The sequence below is a fragment of the Tenrec ecaudatus genome, chromosome 12, assembly GCF_050624435.1.
Source record: "Tenrec ecaudatus isolate mTenEca1 chromosome 12, mTenEca1.hap1, whole genome shotgun sequence".
NCBI lineage: Eukaryota > Metazoa > Chordata > Mammalia > Afrosoricida > Tenrecidae > Tenrec > Tenrec ecaudatus.
The window spans coordinates 137,237,472-137,265,047 of record NC_134541.1 but is presented as its reverse complement, the minus strand read 5'-3'; the positions used below and the strand labels follow the sequence as shown (position 1 = coordinate 137,265,047).

General features: G+C 59.4%; 1 protein-coding gene across 1 annotated transcript; it reads right to left on the bottom strand.

Annotated features, from left to right (window-relative positions):
- Positions 1-532: 532 nt before the first annotated feature.
- TECPR1 (tectonin beta-propeller repeat containing 1) lies at positions 533-27,497 on the bottom strand. The gene is made up of 25 exons (XM_075565057.1): positions 27,392-27,497; positions 20,588-20,820; positions 18,745-18,927; positions 18,485-18,607; positions 18,135-18,260; positions 16,866-17,040; positions 16,661-16,761; positions 13,410-13,511; positions 13,024-13,169; positions 11,633-12,099; positions 11,159-11,304; positions 10,500-10,655; positions 9,547-9,696; positions 9,299-9,456; positions 8,486-8,613; positions 7,273-7,375; positions 5,846-5,942; positions 5,542-5,621; positions 4,820-4,876; positions 4,131-4,302; positions 3,399-3,534; positions 3,029-3,121; positions 2,133-2,239; positions 1,934-2,053; positions 533-1,654 (listed from the first exon to the last, which is right to left on the bottom strand). The coding sequence occupies exons 2-25, from the start codon at positions 20,810-20,812 to the stop codon at positions 1,541-1,543; spliced, it is 3,465 nt and encodes a 1,154-aa protein (XP_075421172.1). The 5' UTR covers positions 20,813-20,820; positions 27,392-27,497; the 3' UTR covers positions 533-1,540.
- Positions 27,498-27,576: the final 79 nt, after the last annotated feature.

The following is a 27,576-nucleotide window of genomic DNA, read 5'->3' as shown; positions in this document are numbered from 1 at the left end:
AGCCAAGGGAGAGTGGGAGCCTGCAGAGTGGGCGCTGAAGAAGGGTCCAGTAGGGGGACGTGGGTGTCAGGGTACCCCTCGCCTCTTTCTGCTTCCTGAGGGGTGGTGGGGCCAGGCAGCCAGTTTTCCATGCCCCTCGGCCCCATAGAGATCCCAGCTCTGCTTTGGGAGGGACGGTCTGGGCAGGGCTGCTCAGGCCCTGGTCTTGGACACTCCAGACCCCAACCACAGAACCCCATCAGGCACAGAGACCCTGGTGCGCTGCCTCGGGGTGACACCTTCAGCGTCTGGAGCCTGGGGGGAGGGGTAGAACGGTGGCCCTGTCATCAGGGAACTAAGAGGTGAAGGTGTCCGGCTGCTGTGATTCTGGGGGCAGGGTGACAAGGGAAGAACCCAGAGCTGCTGAAGGTCACGCTTCCCAGTGGCTCCTCAGAGCTTGGGGACCTGTGGGGTCAGAGAGGTAAAGGACCAGAAGGGTGCTACTTGGCGGGGGGGCATCTTCATCACAGTGGGCCAATAAAAGTGTCATGTGGTTTCGCACGCAGGCGTGCCTTTTATTGGACATTCATTGCACACTTATCTGAGGAAGTGGGGTGGCCCTGGGAGGCTGGCCAGGGTGGGGATGTGGGTGCTCCCAGGAACCAACAGCAGTCATGGGGTGACATGTCCTCTTAGGGGGAAGCAGCCCTAATGCCCCCCACCCCCGCAGAGAGGGGGCAGGGGACTTGACTTTAAAATGTAAACAAGACAGGGAGGGGCCACCCTTCATGATTGGTCTGAGAGCTCGGCGCCATCCACCCTACCCAGGACCCACCTCCCAGAATGCACCGTGCCCTCAGGTAGCTCCACATCACTGGACAGTGAGACCGAACCAAGTGGGACCGGCCCTGCTCTCGTGGGAGGCTGGATGCAGATGGGCACTGGGTCCCAGGTGGGCACGGCAGCCCGCCTGGCAGCCCACGGCCTTCTGGACCAGACATCCAGGCAGGAAACTGGCTCGGGACTCACCTAGCAGGCTGTCTACTGGTGCCCTCTGAAGCCCTGCAGTTCTGTCAGGGGCTTGTGGGGGCTTCAGCCCCAGCACAGGGTCTTGGATTGCTGCCCGGTTATCCAGGCTGGCCCTCACCCTGGACTCCACCTCATGATCCACAGAAAAACTCTACCACCCCAAGACCTGTGTGTGGCTGCCCAGTGACCTGGGGACTCACTGGACTGCAGGGTTCTGCGTCAGGAGCAACACCCACCCGGAGAGGGGGCTGCCCGTCCCCTCTCAGCCACTTCCCTGCAACTTCTGAAGGAAGGGCCCCCTCCTTGCAGGTCCTGTGCTGAGGGACGCTGGCCCCTCCAGCCTCTCCATCCTTCTCTTTGGAGGGCAGGAGGCACAGGGGGTGGGATTGCTGCTGGCGATGGGGGTCTGGGCTCAGAATGGCATTCCTGGTTCTGGTCCTGGAGATGGGGTAGGTGGTGGGAGGAGCTACGGGGTTTCCACAAAGTTTCACATTCTGGGCACTTGCATCACGATCTGGATGATACTGGCCCCTCAACACCTCACGGGGCCGCTGACCACCTCCTGCAGGGGCCCGCCGGCTTCCTGGCACCTGCTCTTGGGGGCCCTTGTGGCGTTAGCCCGGACAGAGATGTAGTCCCAGCCACCCTGGGGAGGAGAGGGCAGGAAGAGTCTCTGAGCTGTTGACACTCTGGGTCCCTGAGCCAGGTGTTTCCCACCATACTCTCAGCAGGCCCTGGTTAGGGACCCCCACTGGGCCCCAGGGGAATCCCCACTCTCAGGCACCTCTACCACACTCAGAGCCTCCCCATGGCCAGGTATCCCCAGACCCAGGGGACCCCCCAAGTCTAGGCATCCCCAGCCTCCCCAAGGAGAGACCCCCCCCAAAGTCAGACATCCTTAAAACACCCTCCCAGCCTTGCTCACCCCGATGCCGTAGTCCCAACCATGTCCCGTGGGCTCCGGGGGCTGCACTCCTGTGCGGTGACACACCGTCCCCCGACTCAGGCTGTGGCTCCCCTGGACTTTGTTGGCAATGACCCAGACCTGGAAGACAGACTGCTGAGCTTGGGGCCTTGGGGTGACAAGGGCTGGGGGCGAGGCGGGGCCGGGAGTGAGCACAGACCTGGTCCAGGGGCCCCACAGAGACCCTGCGCACGTTGTTGGAGACATGCTCCCAGCTGCAGCCTTGCGGGTAGCTGGGGGTGATGCCTTGGCGGTACCACAGGTTCCCTGGGGAAGAGAGCAGGGCAGGCACGCTGTCTCTGGTCCTCTGCCTCTGGACACACTCGGAGGCCGAGGACCTGCCATCGAGCCCATGCTGACCCGCACGGCCCCACAGGGCAGGCCGGGACAGCCTTGCTTCCCAGACTCTGACTCGTCCAGAGTAGAAAGTGGGACCAAAAAGCAAACCCACTGCCACGGAGTCGAATTCTCATGGGCAGACAGAGCCAAGGGGCTCTGAGACCCAGTCCTTACGGAAGTGGCCAGCCTCAGCTTTCTCCCAAGGAACGGCTTGTGGGTTCAAACGGTCAGCCTTTCAGTGAGCACCCTTATGCTTAACCTGCTGCGCCCCAGGACGCTTCGTAGAGAGATCTGGCCTAAGCGCCCTAACTGGAGTCCAGAGCCTGCTATCCCTGAGTCGTCCTCAGCTGGGCAGGCCCTGCAGGGGACAGTGAGCAGGTGGACTGGGGCCAGGTGCACCACACCCACCTCCTGGCTCCTGGCAGGTCCTGTGCTAGAAGACCATGTCTGGTGGTGGTGGGGGGGGGGGGGTGTCACTGCACCCAGCAGGAAAATACCAGCTCCTACCCAGGGAACCCCAAACTCCTGGGAGGACTGGTGCCCACCTCAGAGGCCCCACCCCAACCCCCTGGGCCTACCCAACCTCGCAGCCTGTCTGAGAAAATGCAGACCAGGGCTGGGGTCACCCAGGAGGTCATTCGGACACTTAAGACTGTGCTGGCCCCTCGTGTGCTCAGGGACCCGGGGCACCGAGGCCCCTGGGCAATGATCGCTCACCGTTCTCGTCCACGGTGTACACGGCCGTCTGCCCGACCGACACCTGCTTCAGCCGCTGTTTTGGGGGGGATGGGATATGGTACCAGCAATCACCTGCAAGAGGAGCCAGGAGAAGACAAAGGCTGGGGCCAGGGCAGGGAGGCAGGGGCCAGAGGGGTCAGGAGAAGCCAGTGGAGGTAGGGTTCAGTCTCTGCTGGGGTCCTGGCCCAGGCACCCAGCAGCCTATCATGAACACTTGTTGAGTTGACTGACATCGGGAGACCCACTTCCGTGCCAGGCGTCCCTCCAGCTCAGGGGTGGGGGTTGCCTGGCCAGGCCTCTGCATCTCGAGGGTGGACATGCTGGGTTGAGGTTTTTGGGAAACACTTACCGGCTGGCTGGGAAGGGGACACGGCACCCCGATAGAAGGCAGAGCCATCTCGGGCCACGGCCCACACCTGGTAGCAGCCGCCCACGGAGACGCAGGTGAAAGGCTGGTCGGTGCCCACGTGCAGCCAAGAGGAGCCCTGGGGGCAGAGGGCACTGAGGTGGCAGCCAACATACATGGCTCGGGCTGGGCCACCCATGGGCCCTGGCCAACCAGCCCCAGGTGCCAGCCCCTGGGCAGCAGCTCTCACTGGTGAGCATCCGGGGGGCGTGGCTCTGGGGCCACATATAAGGGCAGCCTGAGCAGCACAACCCTGACCTGATCTTGATCACATGACCTGCCTGGGCCTCAGAGTGCTCCTCTCTCGAGTGTGGAGGGAGCATGCTGAATGAGGAGCTTGGTGACCCCAGACCCTGAGAGAGGAGGTCTGCTCATCTCAGACCCTGGGCAGGGCACGTGTGCATGTGTGCCACTGTGTGGGTGAGGGGGGGGTCGAGCACATGCGCATGTGCTTCTGTGTTTGTATGTGTACACGCCCATCTGTGGTGTGTGTGTGTATGTGTGCATGCACATAAGTGGTGTCTGTGTGAACAGGTGTATACATACAAGCATGCATCTGTATACCTGTGGGGTATGTACATGTGTATGTGTACACTGTGCATGCATGAGAGTGTGTGTGTGTGTGTATGTGTGTGTGCACGCCCACCTCTGGCGTGTGTAGGTGTGTGTGCTTACCGCTGGGTTGAGCTCAGACACGCCCAGGCGGCACAGCACGTCCCCCTTGTCACTGATGGCCCACAGGGCGATGCTGCCCTCGGCGCCTGGGCTCTCAGGGATGATGGACACATCCCCCAGGGCAATGGGGGCCACCTCCAGCCAAGGCCCGCTGGTCACCAGCTTGCATTTTCTGGAAGGAGAGCAGAGGGCGGACAATGAGACCCACTGCCTGGAGTCCGTGGTCGGTGGGACCACTCCTCACCTCCATCCTCCCCCTGCTGCCCTGGACCCCAGACTGGCTCACGTCCACCCTCCAGGACAGAGCAAAACTGTCCCCAAAGTTCCCCCGGCTCTTGTCCTTCACATGGAAACAGACTGCCTCTTCCTCCCTCAGATCGGCTGGCAGGTTCACCCAGCACTCAACCCACCTGGGAAAGGTCTCACCAGGTGCCGGGGAGACCCCCCAGGAGCAGCTCAGCTTGGGGAGGGGCCCCCAGGTGAGACAGAGGTGCAGGGTGGGTAGAACTTCTGGATGATGAGCGTGGACAGGGCTCCTGGGAGGGGCTGTCCCCTCCAGCCCCACCCCCAGCCCCCAGCAGTATCTTGGAAACGGGAGCCTGGAGGCTGGCAGCCCTTGGGCATTTCCTGGCTTGACCTTTACTTTGACTCCAAGCCCCGCCCTCCCTGCCAGTCAGCCCTCCCCTTACCTGGCCCAGCAGCGCCTCCGGACAAAGTCCTTCATGGTCTTGTAGCCCCTGTAGGCACTGTGAGAAGCAGGACAGGAAGCTGCTGGCTCACCTGCTCCAGAGCCTGGACCGGGTTCTGGTGGGTGCCTTCCTCCCCTCAGGCCCAGCCCCACCCACTGCCCCAGGTATGGCCTGAGGCCTCCAGCAGGCACCCTGGCATCTGTCTGCAGGAGGAGGGCCCTGGGGCTGGGCCACAAAAGGCAGGGCAGGGCACCTGGTCAGCCAGGAGGGGCTGGTTCAAGGGTATAGACCACCTCCCAACCCCATTGGGCTCCTTTAGGGAAACAGGAGCATTCTCTGCAGGTAAGGGCCTGGGAGCCCAGGGAGTAGGGGGTGGGGTGGGGGGAGGAGTCCCAGCTGCTTCCCTTGGGGCCCAGGCACCCCCTTTTATAGGATTGTACAATGCAGGTGCTCCTAGCACCCCAGCATCCTCCTCCAGCTCCCCCCCCCGCCACTTCCCTCCACACCCCCAAGTAGCACACTGCCTGTGGCCTGCTCACACTGATACCCACTCTGGGCCTGGCCCGACCGCCTGGAGGCTGCCTCAGCTCTGGTCACAGGGCCCCCACTCTGGCCTCCTGGGTCCTGGGCCCACCTGGCAGGGAGGAATGGGTTGCCACGGCCTGTGCCCAGGGTCCTCGCATTAGGGGCCACAGCTCAGGGAAGAGGGGAGAGGGGCTTACGCAGGAAAGTCGCTGGCATACTGCCATCCCTCCTGGTCGGTGCCCCCAGAAACGCTGAAATCCACATACCAGTCAGAGACCTGGGGAGAGGCGGAGTCAGCACAGGGGCCTCCTGCACCCAAAACCTAGGGGCCAGGCAGACCTCAGAACCCCTGTACCCAGAAACCAAGTGGCCAGGAAGACCTGGGGATCCCCTGTACTCAGAACTGAGGGGCCAGGAAAACCTGGGAACCCCCCAACCCTGACAGAGGGGCCCGGCAGACTGAGGGTGGGGCCTGTCAGCCCGAGCAGGGCTGGTGCTCACCCAGGTCCACTGCGGCGAGGGTGGCTTGGTGCTGGCCTTGGTCCGCTCCTGCAGCCCCGAGGCGTCACTCCACATGTGCCGGTCTGTGGGCAAACCCCTGCGAGGGCAGCACAGATGACTGGGGAGCACCCAGAAGCAGGAGGCCCTGCCCGGGCCCTGTGGGGACCAGCTGGGACTCTGAAGGGAGCGGAGGAAGGAGCCCTGTGCTGTGCGAGCCACAAAAGGCGCCCCCTCCCCACCCCTGCAACTTCCCCCTGCCCCGGGCGGACACACTCAGGGACCCAGAATTCAGACGAGCGGCCTCTAATCTACCAAATGACCAGTCCCCCTCTCGTGGGGCTGGGAGACACAGATACCAGGACATGCTCATGGGAGTGGTGACAAGGAAACCTGGGCACCCCCACCCTGTGGGCAACCTCCCATTCAAGGCCTGGCGCTGTGTCTCCAGGCTGTACACTCGCTCCTGAAAGCTGCCCACAGAAACGAGTGTGTCCACCCTCGGCCCTCCCCAGATCCCAGGCCTGCCCAGACATCCATCACCGCCAGACACACCAACAGACAGCGAGAATGCCGCGGCGGTGCTGCCTGCCGCTGAGCCAGGCACCCACAAGAAGGAAGTCCATTCACTGGGTGCTGAGCTATATGCCTCCACCACTGCCCACCCCCCAACCAGAAAGGAAAATCACTGCCATTGAGGCCATGATGCAGACTCACAGCGACTCTGGGGACAGGGGGAACTGCCCCAGGAGTCTCAGCGGCGAACCACTGACCCTGCACCACCTTCCACCTTCCCCTCCTCCCCCCAAAACAGCACAGCAAGCACAGCCATGACAGCAGCCCCTAGTGAGAGACGCTGGGAACGGGAGGGCAGGGAGTTGGGGCAGCGTGCCACTTCCTGACCCGAGTGGTTACTAAGCTGGTGTCTGGGCATGGCCCAAGGAACTCACTCCCTGCCATCCTGTGGGTGCCAACTCAGAGCGACCCTAAAGGACAGGGTAGAAGTGCCCTGGGGGTCTTCGAGAGCGTGACCCTTTATAGGAGCCGAAGGCCTCGTCTGTCTCCCAAGGAGCGACCGGTGCTACTGAACTGCTGCCCTTGCAGATGGCAGCGGAACACGTCACCACTACGCCACCGGGGCTCCTGACCCAGGGTGTTCTGCAGCCTGTGTGTGATAGACCACACCTGCTGTCACGGGGTCAATTCCACCTCATAGCAGCCCCGCCGCATCCATTCAATTTTCCCATGGGGTTTCCGAGGCAGGTGATCTTTCTGGAAGGGGGCAGCCTCATCTTTCTCCCAAGGGGGGCAGTGGGTTTGAACCCCTGACTTTGTGGTGCCCAGCCAGGCACTCAAATGTTGCATGGCCAGGGTCCTGTTCTAGGTGACAGCTCCCAACAAAGGGGTTTTCAGGGGGTCTCCCGGGCTACCTGCTGGTGTAGCCGGTGACGGGGTTCCAGCGCTGGTTCTCATAGATGCAGACACACTTCACGTCTGACTGTGGGTAGATGTTGCTGGTGCTGCCGGCCAGGCCTGGGGGGGTGAGGCGGGTGTAGTGCCTGCCCCTCAGGAACTCAGGGTTTGGGCCAGCAGAGAAGGGGGCTGGGGGCAGGGCCAAGACCCACAGAGCAAGGGTAATGTGGACAGAGCTTGTCGAGCAGGGGGCTGGGCCAGGTGTGCACACCTTACCCATGACTGAGCTCAGCTTCAGTGAGAGAAGCCTGCTGAGAGGAAACCACCCCCCCCACCCAGCAGCCCCTCCAGCCTCCTAGCCTCATGCTGTTCTCAGCTGTACACACCCTCTCCCCATTGTGGTTAACGCCTTGGGGCAGGTGTGAAGCCCACCTGTTCACTCCTTACTATAGAAAAAGTACCTGGGACCATCCACGCAACTCCCACTAGCCCCAAATTCCTCACTTGTTTTAAAAAAAACAAACCCAAACCATACTTACGGCCATTGAGCTGATGCCCGCTCATGGCAGCCCTGTGGGACAGGGTAGAACTGGCCCTGGGGGCTTCTGAGACGGTCACTCTATGGGAGTAGACGGCCTCGTCTTTCTCCTGAGGAGCGGCTGGTGGTTTCAAACTGCTGACCTTGCCATTAGCAACTCAACTCATAACCGCTTTGCCACCAGGGCTCCCTTGCAAGCTGGACACCAACAAGCGGGGAGCGTTGCGGTGGTCTTAATGGACCACTGCACTATCAGGATTCAGTTCCTCCTACCCGCCCCGGGGGGAGCCATCTGGGCTGGGGCTGGCGGCCGTTCCGTTTCAGGGCTTGTTTCTGCCCAAGTTTCCTGCTGAGAGCCTTGCAGAACTTGAGGGGAGTGGCCCCCAGGATTTCAGCAAGCTCTTTGCTCCCTTGTCCCTTAAGTCTCAGGCCAGGGAATGAGGGGATTGGGGTTGGGCTGCCCCAGAGGTCCCATTTGAAATGAGACGAGTGAAACTGCAGGGCTGTGGCAGCTTGTCTTTCTAGAATGGTCCCAGCCCTTCCCGTAGCTCCTGGGTGCTGGGAAGGACCGGTGGTCTCCAGGCTGACCCTCAGGGGTCAGCCCAGGGACTGCCTGGCCCCTGTCACCTCCTGGGCAGGCAGAAGCATTGGGCAGGGACACCTGGGAGGGAGCCCTGGGCACTGGGCCTCACCTTGGAAGCAGCCGCCGCCGTAGCCGCCTGTGTATACCCAGGCAGTGTTGTTGTAGCCCAGGCCCCACACAACGCCTCGGCCGCTGGCCTCCACCGCCCGCAGATGACCGCCCATCTGCCGCCAGAACCTGGAGGGGAGGTGGGTCCAGCTGCAGTCCTGCCTGCAGCCTCTCAGCCTCAGGTGAGGAGGTTGCCTGCCTCCTGGCACCCTGAGGTGTGAGTCTTTGGCCTCCAAACCTGGATGCAGGAGCAAGCCTGGCTCCTCCCCAGGCTGCCCGAGGGATTTACATTTAGTGTGACTTCCTGCTCCTGGAGGAAGCAGGAGGGGGCTCTGGGGAAGGGAGCTCTGCCTTTAGGTGGGACTGTGAGGCCCCTCCAGACAGGGGACCCCAGGTCTGTGGGCAGGGGGTTTGAAGGTCCCTTCTGGAAGCAGGTAGCTCCCAGCCCTCTGCAGACAAGGTGGCAGACTCGAGTTATCTCACCAGACAGCAACCCCTCCTGTGGGCAGAGGCCCCGTCCCCATCACCAGGGACGGCCTGACTCCTTCTGCCAGGCCCCAGGGAGCTGGGATGAAGCCCAGTGGGCGGTGGAAGGCCAAGCACCCCTGCACCCCTGCCTGTGGAATGCTCCAGGACGCCCCTTTTCTTCTCGCCACCCTCACCTCCTGTGACCTCTGCCTTCAACCACCTGTCCCCCAGTACCTCCTCACCCCCTCTGTCCTTCAGAGCCCAGCGGGCTCCACCCAAGCCCAAGCAACCCCCTCTATCCCCCACAAGGCGACAACCCTGGGTACCAATTGGAAGGGACACTTACATGTGGTCACAGGGCAGTGGGCGCTCAGGGGCCTCCAGGTCCAGGCTGGGCTCACTCACGAAGATGTCCCCCTTGCAAGTGACAGACCAGATGGCCTGGGGGGAGGGGCGGCCATGCACCTTCCGGCTCTCACAGCACGAAAGGCTGAGCAGGGCCAGCTGGTGGGGGAGATGCACGAGGTCACGGCAAGGTAGGGGTGGGCTGGGCCAGGTGGGCCCCAACCACAGCCCCCTCCCTCCCTCACTCACCCAGTCATTCATTTCCTGCTCGGTGGCAGCGGCCAGGCGTGCGGGCCACCTCTGCCGGGTCCTCTCAGGAGTGTACAGGGCGAAGGAGTGCTTGGCCTCGTTCAGGATGGGCACCAGCACTGTCACCTCATTGAGGAACAGGTGGAGGTACTGTCCAGAGAGGGCCACATGGTCACTGAGGGGAGGGGGACGGCCCCGGGCAGCTGCCCGGGGTCACCTGCTTCTACAGACTTTATCCTAGGGGGGCTCCTGTGGGCTGCGGGGCCAAGGCCAGGGTGAATAAACGCAGCATTTCCACACTGCGGTTATGGGAAGGAGCCCTGGGGACATGGTGGTCACACATTGGGTTGCTAACCACAAGGTCAGCAGTTTGAAACCACCAGCTGCTCCGAGAAAGACAGATGAGGCTGTCTGTTCCTGCCAAGAGTTAGTCTCCAAAGAGGAGTAGAAACCAAGGGCTCAAATAGAAAGTGGATGTTAGAAAATGATGATGACAACATAGCTACAGATATGCTTGATACAATGGATGTGTGGATTGTTATAAAAGCTGTAAGAGCCCCCGATAAATTACCTTAAAAATAAAAGAGTGACAGTCTCAGAAGCCCACAGGGGAGTTCTACCCTGCCTTGTAGGCTCGCTGTGAGTTGGAATCAACCCCTGTGGACACCCCCACTGACCCCGTGCCCCAGCCCTGTGGACACCCCACAGTGCCAAGATTCTCATCTGCAAACTAGAGCCCGGTGTGCCCTGCAGGTGGTGGGGACAATGGAAGAGCCAGCACACACAGGGCCACAACCACAGAGGACTGGGCACCAGGAACAGCAGTCACTGGGCGGCGGAGGGGTGGGGAAGCGGGGTAGTTGTGGCGGACTTGGGAGGGGGAATTGGAGCCAGCACTGAGCACCAGGGGTCCAATCCAGGGTGGTGTTCCAACCCTTCCCCTCACTCTGCACCTTCTTCTCCTCGTGGACCACATAGTAGATGAAGAGGATGCTGTCGCGCACACCATCATGCCCTGTGAACTGCTCCAGGGCCACGCGCACGTCCACCCACTTGTGGGGCTTCCAGTCACACCACCACTGCAGCGTGCCTGTCTTCACCCACACAGACTGGGGAGGGGCGGGGGGTAGAACAGAGGTCATAAACAGGCCGGGGGGTAAGGGGCCTTCCAAATATCCACCCCCAGAGCCACACAGTGGGGGCCAGCAGGCTCTCTGGGGGCTCCCACTTAGCCCTGCCCCCAGCCGCCCCTTCCTGGTGATGAGATAGGGACCCCAGGGGATATCCTTGGGACCCAGGCCCACATCAGTGCTCAGCACAGCTCTGGCTGGGTGTCAGAACCCTGCCCCAGAGCCCAGGCTTGACCACTTCCAGACCCCAACTCCCCTGTGGGAGGAACCAGCTTAGGCTGCCGGGACCACCAGGGTGCACACTGTGGACACCCTAGGGACACTGTGCGGACACCCTTTGGACACCCAATTGACAGCCCTGGGGACACTGCATGGCCCTCCAGGGACATCTGTGGGCACCTGTGGGGAGCTGGCATGCAGCCGTCACCCTGTGGGCACCCCCATGGGCCCCCCACCCCCTCCCTGCCTGAGTACCAGGGCACCTGCTCCACAGCCTGCTCGTAGTGCCGGAAGTTCTCCAGCTCACGCTTGGTCCGCTCTGTGAGCTGCTGGAAGATCTGCTTCCTCCAGACCGCGGTCTGAGCTGGCGTCACCGGCGGCGCCAGCGTCTGCACGGCCAGAGACAGGCCTGCGGGGCCCAAGCCTCAGCACCGTCGCTCAGGGGACACTGACCATGCACAGCACATAGAGGCCCTGGCTGCTTTCACTTCTGTTTGGATGTTTGCTAGCAAGCACCATCCAGGAAGCTGGGCCCCTCCACAGCCTCAGAGACCCCGCTCCCCAATACTTAGCCTTAAGGTGGCCCAGGGAGGGGAGGAGGGCAGTGTGCCTGACATGAGGAGATACTCAGTGATGCAGAGGTGCAGGCAGCAGGGTGGGGCCTACTTCCGAGCCTGGGACACTGCCCACATGGGCCCCTCTCCCATCCACCCTGTCCTGAGAGCAGGGCCGCTTACCTGGCTGGGCAGAGAACCATCTGATGGTCCCGTGTGCCTCCACGGTGCAGCCTCCTCCAGACACCCAGGCCCACAGAGGGTGGTCATCGTTGACATAGGGCTCGTCCAGGCCCAGTGGCAGGAGCCCCAGGGAGGAGAGGCCTGTGGGCTCGGGGGGCCCAGAAGCCGAGTGGCCGGGCGCTTTCCTTGGCTCCTTGAGGTCGATATTGGTCCAGGGCAGCTCGGCCGGGGAGGATGCAGGGCTGCGCCGAGACCCCTCACCTGAGTCCTCCTCAGGCCCCGCGGTGGGCAGGCCGGGCCCTGGTCCCCCAGCCGAGCTGCCCTGGCAGCTTCCAGAGCCTTCCAGAGAGTCTACAGGGTGAGGCTGGTCAGGGACTGGTCGGTCTGTTTCTGATGTGGCCTCAGTGTCGCTGGGGGCGGAAGACTCACCACCACCCCTCACCTCCTCGCCGAAGAAGCAGCCGGCGCTGGGGGCACAACGAGGGGGCCCGTCACCCTCGGTGGAAGCCCTCCCCCCACTGATCCACTGACTCTTCTGGCCCTCTGTCCACCTGGTCCCTCCTTCCTTCTCCATAGAGCTCAACACTTTCACACCACCTGCTCCTGAGACACATCGGCCGTGCTCACACCCACCCTGCCAGCCACCCCCCACTTCTTCTGGGAAGGTGCTGAGTCGCTGCTGTGAGGGGACGCCAACTCGCTGAGCCCCGGGGAGGAAGCAGCACTGCCCCAGGGGTTTTCCAGCTCGCCGGTTCTATGGAAGGGGCATGGTGGCTCAAAGGTTAAAGCGCACCGCTGCAAAAGGAAAGGCGGCTGCCGGGAGGAAGAAGGGGCAGGCTGCAGCTGTGAGGGTTTCTCACCCACTGCCACGGAGTGGCCCCGGCTCAGAGCCACCCTACAGGACAGAGTAGAGCCGCCCCTGTGGGTTTCCGAGGCTGTGTGGCTGTTTCAGGGAGTAGAAGCCCCACTTTCTCTTGAGGAGCAGCTGGTGGTTTTGAACTGCTGGCCCTGCGGTTATAGCAGGAAGCCCAGTGGGGTTGTCCTCCTCTGTCCCGATACTCAAAAACCCAAACTCACTGCCGACGCTGACTCACAGCGACCCTACAGGACAGGAGAAGACTGTCCCTGTGAGTTTCCAAGACTAACTCTTTTTTTTTTTTTATTTTCCAAGACTAACTCTTTATGGGAGTAGAAAGCCCCGTCTTTCTCCCACGGACTGGCTGATAGCTTTGAACAGCTTACCGTTATGGTTAGCAGTCCAGCACACAAGCTGCTACTGAGTCAGAGTGGGCTTTACGGAGCACCGTGGGTTAGGCAGAGTTGCTAACCTCAAGGTCAGTGGTTTGAACTCACCAGAAGCAGGTGGTCGCAGGTTAGCTACCCCATCTCACCTGAGGAGACTGGATGAGCTGCCTGAGTGTGACCGGTCACACTCCCGGCTGGCCACAATGGCCTTCCACGTCTTCCCGCTGAGTTCACTGGGGGTGACGCCCTGCCGGAAGTACATGGCCCGGTCCTCACAGGAGATGCCCCACACCTGAGACGGAGAGAGGACTAACAGGTCAGGGCCAGCGCCTGCGGGACTCCACTCTGGAGGCCTCCTGGATTAGGGTGCATGTGCAGCGGTGAGGGGATTCCGGGATCTGGGAAGCACGTGACCAGGGGAAACCCAGGGACCACGCTGAGCCTGGCCCTCCCCGCCTGTGGGCGGAGCCTGGGTGACACCGAGCCCCGCCCCACCCCACGGCCACGCCCCCTTGCCTCGCTCCCTGCACACCTGGTCTCCGAGGCCCACGTTCACCATCACCATTTCTCCAACCATCTCAATCCAGCTGGTTCCGCAGGGGTTGTGGGAGTTGACGCCTCTCCGGAACCACACCTGGGCGAATCAGAAACAAAGGTGCCTCCTTGGCAGACGGAACCGCAGTTTTGTTTGTTGGCGGCTCGGGCAGAACAAGTGAGTCCTTTCTTTTGGCCATGCGTCTGTGAGCACGGCAGATGGCTTAGTGTCCACAGCCCCTCCCCCGCCTGCCATTCTGGCCGCGGCCCAGGAGGCAGAGGGGTGAGGACAGCCCTTCCGCTTTGAGTCCATGTTCAGGCTGAAGGCATTGCCCTGACGGCAGACAAGTGGCTACACTGGGCGCGCGGGTGGGAGGCTGCTGCTCCCACCTTCCTGGGTCTGACAGGCATTGCAGGGAGGGAACCAGAAAGGGGCTTGTCCACTGACAGCAACAGGAGGGGCAACCAGTAGCCAGCCCGGACCCTAATCCCAAACGCCAGGCCCTGCAGTAACCCAACCCTGACACTAAACCCTAGGTCTAATTCCAAACGTTAACCCTCTCTCCAATCCCCCACCTTATCCCTGAACCCAAATTCCAACCTTAAACCTGAACCTTATCCCTGAACCCCAACCCTTAATCCTTGCCCTAAACCCTATCTCTAAATCCTAACCCTTCAACGCCAACCACTGCCCTAGCTCCTAATGCTAAACCAGAACGAATCCGAACCTCACCCTTGCTCGAGCCCAGTGGTTCTCAATCTTCCTCATGCCACGCGGACCCTTTCAACAGTTTCTCATGTGGTGGTGAGCCCCCAACCATATACTATTTTCGTTGCTACTTCATCACTGTCATTTTGCTACTGTGATGAATTCGGTGACCCCTATGAAAGGGTTGTTCGAACCCCAAAGGGGTCACGACCCACAGGTTGAGAACCACTGCTAACCCCAACCCCAGTTGAGCTGGCCTCTGGCCTGGCAGGTGAGCTGCCCTTCCTCATCGCCCCCACCTACCTCCTCCCATTTTGTTTTGTAACCTTGGTTCCCAGGTGTCAGAGAATAGCCTTTCTGACTTAATTCTGGAACGTTCTCCCAAACTCAGCACGGGAACAAACAACCCGTCTAGGGTCTATCCTGAGGGCTCTATGCGGCAGCCTCGTGAAGCCCACCTTTCTTCGTGTTTTCCCGGCTTATGCCCCTCCAGCCCTGTGGTTCGTCCCCACGCGGCCCCCACGCTTCCCAAGGGCCATGCTGGCTCGTTGGCCCAAGCCTCACCCAATGGGGTCCCACAGGAGCTGCCTGCACAAGAAAACCCTTGGGCCCCTCTCAGCAGTGTCTGGAGCTGAGAAAGGCTGCGTCTGTTCATTTCATCTGAAGGGGACGGCACATGGTCGCGGTCCTCGTCCCAGGCAGTGGGACTTTGGGGACCATCCCATCTGTGGGTCCCAGTGCTGGAGAAGCCCATGTGGGTGCGGGGGGACCACCCTGCCAGGGTGCCGGGCAGGCCCGTGGCTGTGGTTACAGAGCAGCCATGAGTGGAATCTGCAGGTGGGCTTGTTGGGGTGCACCTGGCCTCTGACAAGCGAAAATGAAAACAGAAAGGAGGAACACTGCGGAAGAGCCAGGGGAGGCCCCCAATGAATTGAGGGGCTCAGGGAATGTTGCCAGCTGCCGCCCAGGAGGTAGGTGGGCCCGTGTGGGTCGAGGAAGAACTAGCTCCACCGGGGTTTCTTCTTTTTTTTTGGTTTCCTGTCACTTTTATCTATTGACTTTTAAGAACTTGATTCATATTTTACATACAAGGCCATTATTTCAGTAGTTTTCTACAAATATACCCTTTCCATGATTTTTGCTTTATATTTCTTAGAAGTGTCTTTCTTTTCTTTTTAATCGTTTTATTAGGGGCTCATACAACTCTTGTCACAATCCATACATACATCAATTGTGTAAAGCACATTTGTACATCCATTGCCCTCATCATTCTCAAAACATTTGATCTTCACTTAAGCCCCTGGCATCAGGTCCTCATTTTTTCCCCTCCCTCATGAGCCCTTGATAATTTATAAATTATTTTGTCATATCTTGCCCTGTCCGACGTCTACCTTCACCTACTTTTCTGTTGTCTGTCCCCTAAGGAGGAGGTCACATGTAGATCCTTTCCAACCCACCCTCCCTCTACGTTCCCGGTATCGCCACTCACACCACTGGTCCTGAAGGGATCATCTGCCCTGGATTCCCTGTGTTTCTGGTTCCTATCTGTACCAGTGTACATCTTCTGGTCTAGCCAGACTTGCAAGGGAGAATTGGGATCATGACACCCACCGGGGTTTCTTTGTTGCTCTTTCTGTTTTGAATATTTTATTATTAATTCAGTGAAGGTTATAGATCAACAGATCAGCAGTTCGAAACCACCAGCTGCTCCTCAGGAGAAAGATGGGGCTTTCTAGAATTACAGCCTTGGAAACCCACAGGGCCAGTGCCACCCTGTCCTGTAGGGTCAGAAGGTTGCTGTGAGTTGGCATTGACTCGCTGGCAGTAAATTAGCTTGGGTTTGGGATGTTTCAGAAGTGGGTTGCCAGTGCCTTTCTTCCAAGGTGCTTTAACTACTTATGCTGCTGGGGGGGGAGGGGCTCCTTCGGTGGAGGAGCTTCTGGTTGATTCACAGGATAAGATAACGGTATGATAAGTACTTTTGTTGTTCTGCATTTTCACATGGGGGGGGGGCATGCAGCAGCAAGGAGGAGAGGAGGCTCACAGACAACAGAGCCTGGAGCTTGCCAACCATTTGGGCCACAGAAAAGGTAGGTGGCTTGACTTGTTCTCATGGGGCGTTTGAGCCACGCTCAGAAGAACAGTAACAAACACACGACGGCTGTCTACGTTCAACAGAGGTGCTACCTGTGCTGCGGGAGAACAACCTGGCACTCTGCTCCCGTCCAGATGGCAGCCGAGGAAACACTGTGGGCAGTTCGACTGAGAATCGCCTTGGTGGCAGTGATGGCACCAACAGCTGGTGAGTCATATCTAGTGCCAGCTTCCCTAGTGGGCCGGTGGGGCAGTCCCCGTGCTTGCCTGCTTTGAGCTCCAGGGAAGGAATCCAGGTGAACGCAGGGACCAGAGGGGCTTGTGGGTAAACAGGTGAAAGCCGCCTGAGTGCCTGCGGATCTGTGAGATGACTCACTGCGGGGCGGGGCCAAGCGTGAGCCTGTCAATAACAAACTAACCTACAAGAGGAGCGGCAGCCCTCTTACCTTCTGGTCCTTGGTGACAGCCCAGACCACGCTGACACCCACTGAGATGTGCATGATGCCGTTCTCAGCCCCGGGCGGCTCCACGATGGACCAGGAACTTCCTAGGCCAGAAGGGGAAGCCAGGCGGCCTCCATCAGCTGGGAGGGCCAGGAGCAGATCCCCTGTCTGCAGCCCCCTCCAGCTCAGGGGCTCCCCAAGGGCCCACCTTTGGGGTTGTGCCTGCTGATGCCTTCCCGGACCAGGGCCTGGCCTTCCCAGAGTGTAGCCCACAGCAAATCATGGGGCCCACAGCTGATCTGCACCACCTCCCCCGGGGTCTCCATGAGGGACCAGGAAGAGCCCTCGGGGTTGGGGTGGCTGACGTCCTCTCGGTACCACACCTGGATAGGGAGAGAGCACAGGCCGTGGAGGTGGGGCTGGGGAGGGGGCTCAGGGCAGCGGCCAGCCCTTGCTGGGTGAGGAGAAGCAAATAGCTGGGAGTGGGACTCGCAGGGGGACAGGGACCCTGCCTCGGGGTTAGAGGCTGCCGGAAAAACAAATTCACTTCCACTGAGTTGATTCTGACTCATAGCGACCTCATAGGACAGGGAGGAACTGCCCCAGTGGGTTTCCCACACTCAGTTGCTAAGTGAAAGGCCAGTAGTTTGAATCCACCAGAGAGACTTGGTGATTGGCTCCCGTAAAGATTATGACCTGAGCAGTTCTACTCTGTCGCTGAGGGGCAGGCGCTGGGTGTCTGCCCAACGGTTGTTGGTCCAAACCCCTCCAGAGGCCCTCAGAAGACAGGGCTGGGTGGCCGCTGTCCCTGAAAGTCATCAGGGCTCCCTTGAAAGCACCCAACACAGCCAAGAGATGTCCTAATGGAGTCAGGAGCCATGCTCCAGAGGCGGGCTTGGGCACGCCCTAGTGGTGAAGCACACCAATGACACCTGCCTCTCAGGGAACCTAGTCCTGGAGGGACTTAGGAGAAAATCCCCAACCCCTTTTAGGAAAGTTCCTAAAACACCTGCCTCCTGTCCTCCACCATCAGCTTGTGCCACTTACAATGCTTAAGGGGCTTCAGCTTTGGCAGCTGAGGTCATAGCTGACCAGCCGCCGCCACCCTTGGAAGTGACCTAAATGTCAACCCAGTGTCTGTGAATCCAGTTATCCACCTCACTCACCTATCAATCCACCCATCCACCTACCTGCTCAACAATTCTGTGTGGAAGGCCAGGGATCTGGGCTGGGTACCCCCACCTCCCCTTCCTGGCGGCACCTAGACAGAGTACCCCCACCTTGCCCTCCCAGGGGCACCAGGTGGCTGCCAGGGAGCTCAGAGCCCAGCCGGTGGTCACTCAGTGAGTTAGCAGGGCAGGTGGGCTCAGAGGAGGTGGGGTGTGGCTGCCTGGTGGCTCGGGCCTACAGTAAGGGCAGGCGGGGATGCAGGCTAGCCTGTGCTGCCCCTGCCCCTGCCCACCGCATTCAGACTTACCTTTCCCTGCAGAGACACAGCCCACACTGACAAGCGGCCCACAGGCTCGTCAGTGATCTCCCACCCGCCCACGGAGAGGTCGTTGAAGGGGTCAGGGAGCTCCTTGGGGTCGTCCTTTGATGGGATCTGAGGCAGAGCAGAGGAAGCAGGGTGGTCAACACCTGGGTCGGGCACCCACGCTCTCCCTGAGGTTGAGAGGAGGAGCAGATAGGGTGGCGTGGGGGGCAGGTCCCAGGGTGGGTCTGGAAGATCATCCTGAGCAGTCTTGATGAGACCCCTGCCCACCACCCAATCCCCCCCACCACCCCAGGCCTTGGCTGCATCCCCACCCTGCCCCCAGCCTCCGAGACCTTGGCCCAAGTGTCCCGGGACTTGTATCTCCTATACCGGATCCACTTCCGCCGCCGCACACAGGAGTTCCACCTCTTGTCCCTGGTGTAGGTGGCCGGGAAGTCCACGGCGTATGTCCAGCCCTGGTACACCAAGGGGGCACTGTCAGCCTGGGGGCTTGTGAACAGCAGGGCAGGGGGGTGGGGGAACAGAGAACAGACCCCAGCACAGCATGCCAGAGGGGGGGTAGGCATGGAGCTGAGCAGTCAGGTTCACCTACCCCTTTCTCGGTGGGCTCCCCGCCAAAGTTCTCATCCACGTACCAGTCTGACTCCCACTCCCAGTGGGGCGAGGGCAGTGCCACCCCATCCAGCGGCTGGTGCTGGAGCCCACTCACGTCGCTCCACGGCCAGCGGTCGCTGGGCAAGAGCTTCTCGCAGAAGCCGCCCACGGGGTTCCAGCGCTGGGGACAGGTGGAGAGATGGGGCCTGAAGGCAGCACCCAGGTCTGCAGGGGTCCCCCACAGTGTGCTGCCCTGGGTCCCACTCAGGGGGATCCAGCAGTTGCTTTGTTGAGTACAGCTGCCCCAGAGACCCTGGAGGCCACACGTTCAGGTGGACCCAAGTCTGCGGAGGAACCAGCTGCCTTCCGAGTCGAACTGCTCTGGGTGGTTTCCAATGGCTTTGGGGAAAGTAGAGCAGCCAGGCCTTTCTTGTGGGTGCCTCTGGGTGGGTGCCAGTCTCCAATCTTTCAGTTCGCAGCTTTCACTGTGTGTGCCATCAGGAATGTACATTATACTGTAAGTACTACGTCCTTCTACTCATGCAATGTGATTTTACAAGGGGCCCTGATGGCACAGTGGTGAAGTGCCCGGTTGCTAACTGAAAGGTTGGCAGTTTGAACCCAGAAGCTGCTCTGAGGGAGAAAGGTCTGGCAGACTCCTTCTGGAGCGATGGGCGCCTTGGAAACCCTGTGGGACAGGCCTACCCCGTCCTGCAGGGCCGCTCTGCATCAGAAGTGATTGAACAGCAGTGAGGGCTGTCTAGCGAGGAGCTCTGGTGGTGTAGTTAGATAAGCACAGGACTGCTAACCACAAAACCAGCGGTTCCAAACCCACCAGCTGCTCCTCAGGAGAAACACGAGGCTGCCTGGCCCTGTAAAGATGTACTCCTTCATAAACCCCAGGGAGGACTTCTGCTCTGCCGGGTACTGTTGCTATGCGTCAGAACTGACACGACAGCAGTGGGTTGCTATTGGTTTATCTATCTTACCATGGCAAATAAGAAAGCATGTAACATCATTAGAACATTACAGTATGAGTCAGCCCTGGCTCAAGGGCACTAAGTTTGGGCTTTCGTTGGTTATAGTATTATTGAAGAGCAGCCCTGGTAGCATGGCACTGGGATGCTAAATGCAGGGTCAGTAGTTCAAAGCCACTAGCTGCTCAGTGGGAGAAAGATTCACAGCCTGGGAAACCCAGAGGGGCAGTTCTACCCTGTCCTGTAGGGTCGCTATGAGTCAGAACCAACTCCATGACAAAGAGATCAAACCGTATTACTGTACTTCCTATATTACTGTATTATATATTGCTAACACTCAGTATCAAAAGTATTACATGAGTATCATTTAAGGAGCCCTGGTGGCTTAATGGTTACGTGTTGGGCTGCTAACCTCAAGGTCAGCAGTTTGAAACCACCAGCTGCTCCAAGGGAGACCCACAAGGCCCTTTCATTCCCATACAGGGTTACAGTCTCAGCAGACCCAGGGGCAGTTCTGCTCTGCACTGTTGGGTCAGCATTGACTCGATGGCAGTGAGTTTGGCTTGGTTTCAGAATGGGAAACATTAGGAGTCCAGGTGGGTGACCCAGCAGGTGAACCACGGCACTGCTAACCTCGGGTGAGTGCTTGGAAGGGAAGTCGAGGCTGTCTGCTCATGTAGTTTTACCGCCCCGGAAACCGTATGGGGAGTTGGGCTCCGCTCTAAAAGCCTGTGCTGAGTTGGAAAGGGCCGGCGGGGATGGGTCTTGGGATTTCTGCGGCTAAGGATAACGCTCAGCAGAGGGAATGGAGGAAAGATAGGGCGGCCCAGTTCCCCTCGCTCCGCGTGGCCCCCCTGGCTCTACCTGGTTCTCGTAGGCCTCCTCCCGGCGGCGCACGGGGACGTCGCTGGCGCACACGTACAGGTAGACCTGGTTGTCGGCGGCGATGCCCCAGCAGCAGTGCTGCGTGGCGCTCACGCGCTTGAACTCCAGATGCGCAGCCCGGCAGGGCTCCCAGCGCTGGCCTGCGGTGGAGAGCGTGCACACGCGCCCGAAGAGGTCCACGGCCCACAGCAGCGAGGGCGGCATGGCGGCAGCTGGGGACGAAGCCACAGTCAGGGTCCCCTCCCCCGGGAGAGTGAGTGGCCGATCGTGGGGCAAACAGAAGCAGCGCCTGGCTTCCGGTCTGTTACTGTTACTTTTGGTCGGAAGCATCCCACCGTCTAGCCCCACGCCATCCTCGGGATGGGGTGCAGACCCGAGTCATGGGTTGGTGCTTGCAAGGAGACCGCCAGGCCTTTCCTCCTGGTCTGCTTTGGTATGGAAGCTCCACTGTGCCCTGTCCAGCACCCTGGCAACACGTGGGCCTCGGGGGCAGACAATGGTGGCTGTGCCTGAGCTGAGTCTCCCTGGAATCAGACCTGGACTCCCATACAGCAGGCGAGGATCCTACCAAGTTGCCCCACCCCACCCCCAGAACCCCAGCTCTCAGTCTCAGGCACCCGCTGTCCTTCCCTTTGACGTCTTCTTTCCACCAATGATGCATATTTTTAAAAATACAGAAAACGACCGAGATAAAAATGAACATCTGAGGACCCATCAATACATAACAAACTCTAAGCTTTTGCCTTCGAGTTTCCAGGGCCCCAAGGAGGCGTGGTGGGTGCAAGTTGAGCTGCTGCTGACTGCAAGGTCAGCCGTTCGAAACCAAGAGAAAGACAGGTGTTAGTCTCAGAAACTCACAGGGGTACGAAAGAAGTCTCGTGGAACAGGACATAAGCACTCCCTGCTAACCAAAAGGCTGGTGCTCTGCAGCCTGGTCTCTCTGAGGGAGAAAGAGGGCGCTCTGTAAAGATTTCTAGCCTGGGTTTCCTATGCCTATCCCCTTCCTTCCCCCTGACAAACTCACCACAATTGAGTCAATTCCAACTCATAGCGACCCTACAGCACTGGGTAGAAATACGCCTGGGTTTCCGGTGTAGAAAGCCTGGTCTCTTCCTGGGGGCAGCTGGTGGTTTCAAACTGCTGACCTTGTGGTTAACAGCCGGCGTATCACCATCATGACACCCGGGCGCCTTGGGTTTCCCACAAGCCACCACGCATCGCAGTGGACTTGAGGGCAGTGGGCTTGGCTTGTGGTAGAAATGGTCTTTGCTCGACTACTAACTTCAAGATTTGGTAGGTCCAGTCAGTCCAGTGGTGTGCAGAAGAAAGGCCTGGCAGTCTGGTCTGATCCCACACAACCCCGCATGGTGCAGTGCTGCTCTGTGGCCCAATGTCATGAGCAGGACTCGGCTTGGAAGCAATGGGTTTGGATTTTGGGGGGGAGGAGAGGGGTTGTTTGGGGGGAATCCTAGTTCATTCATCTTTCTTTCGAAACATAAACAAAAAGCAACAGGAAGGGTTGGAGTCCTGAAATGCAGCTCCACCCCGTGTCGCTGGAGGGGCCCCTTCTTCAGATGGTGATAGGTGTCCCTCTGAAACAGGGGCCTCTAGGGGGGGACTCCTCCTTGCTGGGTTTGGTGAGGGTGGCCATTTGGGCCCCTGCCACCCTAGCTTGAGTCAAGCCATGGTCCTTCAGGGGTTCACAGCTACATGAACCCAGGTGTTACCTGTCCTGGGGCCCACCCTGGAGTCTTGGTTTGTGGGGAAAACACCTCCTGCTTTTGGGGCTCCATGCCAGCAGAGCGTGGGGTGCAGCATCAGATCAGGGGACATGGCAGCTTGGGGCAGCTCCCCGCCCAGGGTCAGCCAGCCCGGTTGGGAACTGGTGCTTCCCTGGGGACAGGCAGGGTCTGGAGGCCCCGAGGCTAGGCAGGGCTGTTGTGGTGACCTGGGGTGTGTCAGGAGGGTGTCACAGGCTGCTGAGGAGAGCTGGCAGCAACAGCTGCCACGGACACCTGGACTCTTGAGAACAATGTGTCTCACAGACACCAGGACACAGGGAACAGACTGAGGAGGAAGTCGGGGAGGGACACGGGTGTGGACAGGAGCCAAACTTGGGAAATACACAGGATAGGACATGGAGAGAGGTGGGAAAAGGGAGATGACAGACGTCACGGCAAAGGCCACTGCAAACAGGGCATTCCTAACCTTCCAGGGAGCCCAGGCTCTGGGTGCCCGAGTCAGGGGGCTCCTTGAGGAGCTTGTGCCGACCGCATGTCCCTTATCTCCTCCGCCCTGGTCAGCCCTGAAGGCCTGCCTTCCCCTCTGCCACCTTGACTAGGGGCACCTGGACTGCAGGCCACAGAATCCGGCCTCCCAGCACCACGAGCTAACTCACCTCTGTGCCTCTCTGCCCTCGCCTGTCAAAGGCCTGGTGATGGCGTAGTGGTTAAGCACACAGCTGCTAGCCCAAAGGCTGGCAGTTCCACGAAAGGAAGAGCTGGCTGTCTGCGCCCGTAAAGATGACAGCCGAGAGCATGCTAGTGGGCAGCTCTGCTCAGTCACAGCAGAGTTGGTGTGGGCTGAACACGATGCTGGAGGACCCGAAGCAACAACCAGTATGGACCAGACCGTGCCCTTACTCAGGCCCCTTAACACCCTTCAGAGTGGCACAGACTCACCTCTCAGCCAAACGCCCACCTCCCTCTGAGTTCTATCGGGCTGGGGCTGGGCTTGGGGTGTCTATGGCACTCCACAGGGTTTGCAGGGCTGTGATCCACTGGGCCTCTGGGTGGATTCCAAACATCAATCTTTCCATGGGTAGCCAAGGGGGTGGACAGTCCGAGCCACCCAGGGACCAAACAGCAGTGGGCTGCTGACCCCAAGGTCAGTGGCTCGAGCCCACTGGCTGTTCTGAAGGAGAACGAGGTGGCTGTCTACTCCTGGTAAAGATTGGCAGCCTCGGAAACCCACAAGGGCAGTTCAGTTGTGCTCTCATCTCTGGGGTCGCTCTGAGTTAAGAATGGACCAGATGGCAGTGGGTTTGGTGTGGTTTGAAAAGAGCCCTGGTGGCAGGCGGGTTAAGTGCTAGGTGGCTCAGTGCCAGGTTGGCAGTTTGCACCAACCAACCGCTCCAAGGGAGAAAACGATGAGGCAGTCTGCTCCCATAATGACTTAAGAGTCCCGGCTGCCTCAGGGAGCAGTTCAACTCCATCCTCCAGGGTGGCTGTGGGTTGGAATCAATTCACCGGCAGTGGGGTTGGTTGCGTTAGTCTGTTTGAAACTGCTCGCTGTATAAACTGGTGGGGGAGGGTAAAGTGGTTTCTGGAAAGGCCCATTTCTCTGGGGTTATCTGAATGCACTGTGGTCTCCTGAGACAGCCCCTGGGTCACGGTTAGCTGCACGAGCAATCAGACGAGCCGGGCTCGGTCTGCAGGTTGAGATTCTGCGCTGCACGTGACACTTTCTTTCAGGGACGTGACAAAGCAGGCATTTCCACAGGGACGCAGTTGAGCCTCTCGGGCAGCTAACTCAGGCCTCTGCTACAGGGCAGAGCTGGAATGAGGGCTGTGGGCAGGCTCCCTCCAGGACAGGGCCTGGCCAGCTGGAGGCCAGTCGCTTCCCAGGCAGAGGGTGGCCCGTGGCTCGGGGCAGCCCTCCCTCATCAGTCTACCTCCTGAGCCTCCGCCTGGATTCCTGCCATGCCACGTCCACCTCCCTACTCCAAACCGACCAGTGGCCGCAAGCAAAGGACTCTTGAAAAAGGGGGTAGGAACCCACAGCCTCAACATGCTGGTTGGGTTTAAAGGTGTTTTGGTTTTGTGGGGTGAAAGAACAACATCCAAGGACGCACAGGGAACTTCTGCAGTGGAACTTCTCTTAGAGCTTTCATCCCTCCACGGAGAATGACTCCGAAGGCCTGCTCACTGCCCTCAGCACGGTTTATACCAGTCATATCATCCACAGACTCCCTCCAGGGGGCCAAAGATGCCCCAGGGAGCAGGAGCTGGGGAGGGGGCTGGGCGGAGACATGGTTGAGAGAAATGCCATTCCAAGAAGGCTCCCCAGGGCTGCTTTCCTCTGTTTTACCTCGGGCTCCTTCCTGGAAGGTTTGTTGGCTTGTTTTCCGGTTACTCCAGCTTGCTGTCAGCAGAAAGAGCACTGCTCCCCACCCCCACCTGGCGGGGGGGGGGGCAGGTGGGTCATGGGTTGAATGGTGTGCCCCCTAACTATGTGTCAGTTTGCCTAGGTCACAGCTTCTCAGTGGTTTGGCAGTTATGCATTGATGTCATCATCTCCCAGGGGATGCTCTCAGGCATTCAGACAATCAGCAGGAAGGGGGCTCAGGTGGGATGCAGCATCCTTATTCAGATTGGATGTAAGAGGAGCTCCTTGGGGGGTAGCCTGCACCACCTAGTATCTAACTAGAGGGAAAGACCTCATTCCTGCTGTATAGAAGAGCCAGGAGCAAAGCATCCTTTGGACCCATGGTCCCTGTGCTGGGAAGCACCTAGGCCCAGCGGAAGATTGATGCAGACACCCACATATCCTCTAGGGATGCCAGCCTACAGATGTTGCAAGGAGACCAGGACTGGCACCCCGGGTTAGGAGTGGGGCAAGGTCAGCAGTTTGAGACCACCAGCCGCTCCCAAGGGATAAAGATGAGGCTTTCTACTGCTGTGAAGAGTGAACAGTCTCGGAAACCCACAGGGGCAGTTCTCCTGTGTCTTATAGGGTGGCTGCGAACCGGCACCAGCTCGATGGCAGTGAGGGAGGGAATACATGTTTGCTAAAGCCATTCACTTACGTTTCTGCGATGGCAGCACTAGGTAAGTGGTTCATGCCACTTACCATTGAGTAAATGCTGATACCCTGGTATGAGTGTACTCCAGCTGGGCCTGTGTTCCCAAGGGTGGGGCCACAGCCTCCAGGATTTAAAAACGTCAGGTCTTCACCAGCTCTGTTCCAGAATGTTAGGTTGCCATTCATCAGTGCCAGTGTAATAGAGCCAAGAGCTGGGGCAGCAGAGGGGGATGGAGAAGGTTGCCCTCTCCAAGCGGCAGAAGAACTGGGCTGAGGGGACAGGGTTGCCACCCAGTTGGAGGAGAATGGTGTTGCCCTCTCAGTGGGCTTAGAGGGTAGAGCTGAAGCCCAGAACTAAGGGACCTCTGCTCAGATATATGGGGACCTTGAAAGAACACTGGACCTCAAACTCACTGCCAATGGAGTCCATTCCCATTCATAACAACCCTGTGAACAAGGTCGAACTCTCCCCTTTGAATTTGAGGCTGTAACTCTCTTTGGGAGCAGTAAGCTTCTGCAGGGAGACTGGTGGGTTTGAATTACTGACTTTGTGGTTGGCAACCAACACATAGTCATAGGCCACCCGGGGCTCCTGCACAATGCTTACAGATGTTGTAAGGAGACAGGGACCTTCCCCCAGAGCCAAGAGAGAGAAAAACCCTGCTTTCCAAACTGAGAGAAAATGTTTGTTTGCTAAAGTCGCCCACCTGCGGTACTCTGGTTAGAGCAGCACTTAGATAAGATAGGAGGCTTACACCACAGGCGGCCGAGTCAATTCCAACTCATAACCTCATGTCTGTCCTGAGAGATCGGTATGTACTCCCCCGGGGCTTCCAAGGGCTGTACTCTTTTCAGAACTAAGATAAGCTCTGGGCGTACTCACACCGCCGAACTTTCCATTAGCAGTCTTAGGGTTTTAACTGCTGGTACATGCTGGCTGCGGACTGCAGGGGCTGTTCAAAAACCACCCCACAGTCCAGAGGTGGCGTGATGTTCCAGCCCTTCCTTATAAATGGGGTCAGCCGGACCAGAGGGTGCCCTGGGCTGGGTATTCCACAGACAGTTTGCCTCCGCCCATCACTGTGGATGAGCCAGCCTGGCTTTTGGTTGGCTGACAGGTGCCGGCCTCAGGCCCCCTATGCTGCCACCAGCGGCAAGTGTGGGTGTGTCCAGCCCTGACCATCTGCTCTCACTAAATCCTACGATGATGAGGACTTTGCTCCCTCCACTACTAATCCAGAAAGCTGGATGGGCTCCTGGTGGGGCCTTACTCTGAAACCGGGCTCTAGCCCCGCAAATAAAATAACCAACCACCCAAACAGCTGCCATCTGCCCCAAATCAGCTCAGATGAGAGCTGAGCGCCTAGGGCTGTCTTGACTGTAATTCTAATGGAAGGAGTCTGGTGGCACAGTGACTATCTGCTTGGCAGCTAACCCCAAAGTCTGCGGTTTGAACCCACCAAACGGCTCATCAGGAGACCGCTGTGGTATTCCGCTTCTGTAAAGATTACAGCCCCAGAAACACACTCTGGGGCAGTGCCACTCTGTTCTATGGGGTCACGATGAGTCTGAATTGAATGAGTCTGAATTGACTTCACAGCAAAGGGTTAAAAAAAACCCGAAAACTTTACAGCATCAGATCGCCAGGCCTTTCTTCCTCGGCACAGCTGGATGGGTTTGTTGCCATCCACCTTTAAGTTGGCACCTACACCTTACGAGTAGCAACGGTTGGCATCACCTGGGGCTAATTTCAGTCCAAACACAGGGGAGCATCGCCCATGCCCCGCAGTCCCTGCGCCCACCTGTCCGAGTGCCAGGGCACGGGACCGGCTCTCCCAGGTGTGTGCAGATTCAGCCCCTTCCTCCGGTCGAAGGACCCTGCAACGCGGTGGCGGGAGGGGACGGGCCCCCCTGCCCCGTCGTGACGCCCTCTCTTAGCGGGCCGAAGCGTTCGATCTCCGCTGCAAGGGTTGCACTCACCTGGCCAGCACGCGCCGGCCCCTGCAGACCAGCGCGGGGTCCCAGGCTGCTCCCCGGCGGCGGCGCGGCGGCGGCCGGGCCCTCCCACAGGAGGGCGGGGGCGGGCCGGAAGCGGCGGACAGGCCCGCGACTATTGGCTAGCCTCGTCGTGACGTCGGAGAGAGCTGGCGCGCGATTGGCCGCGG

Bases quoted from the DNA above. Each gene is read 5' to 3' on its own strand.
- TECPR1 (XM_075565057.1), bottom strand. From the start codon at position 20,812: ATGCCGCCCTCGCTGCTGTGGGCCGTGGACCTCTTCGGGCGCGTGTGC. The intron at 18,928-20,587 runs GTAGAGCCAGGG...ACCTGTCCCCAG, and splicing joins AGGAGGCCTACGAGAACCAG to CGCTGGAACCCCGTGGGCGG. The intron at 3,535-4,130 runs GTAAGCACACAC...CTCTGCCCCCAG, and splicing joins TGTCTGAGCTCAACCCAGCG to GGCTCCTCTTGGCTGCACGT.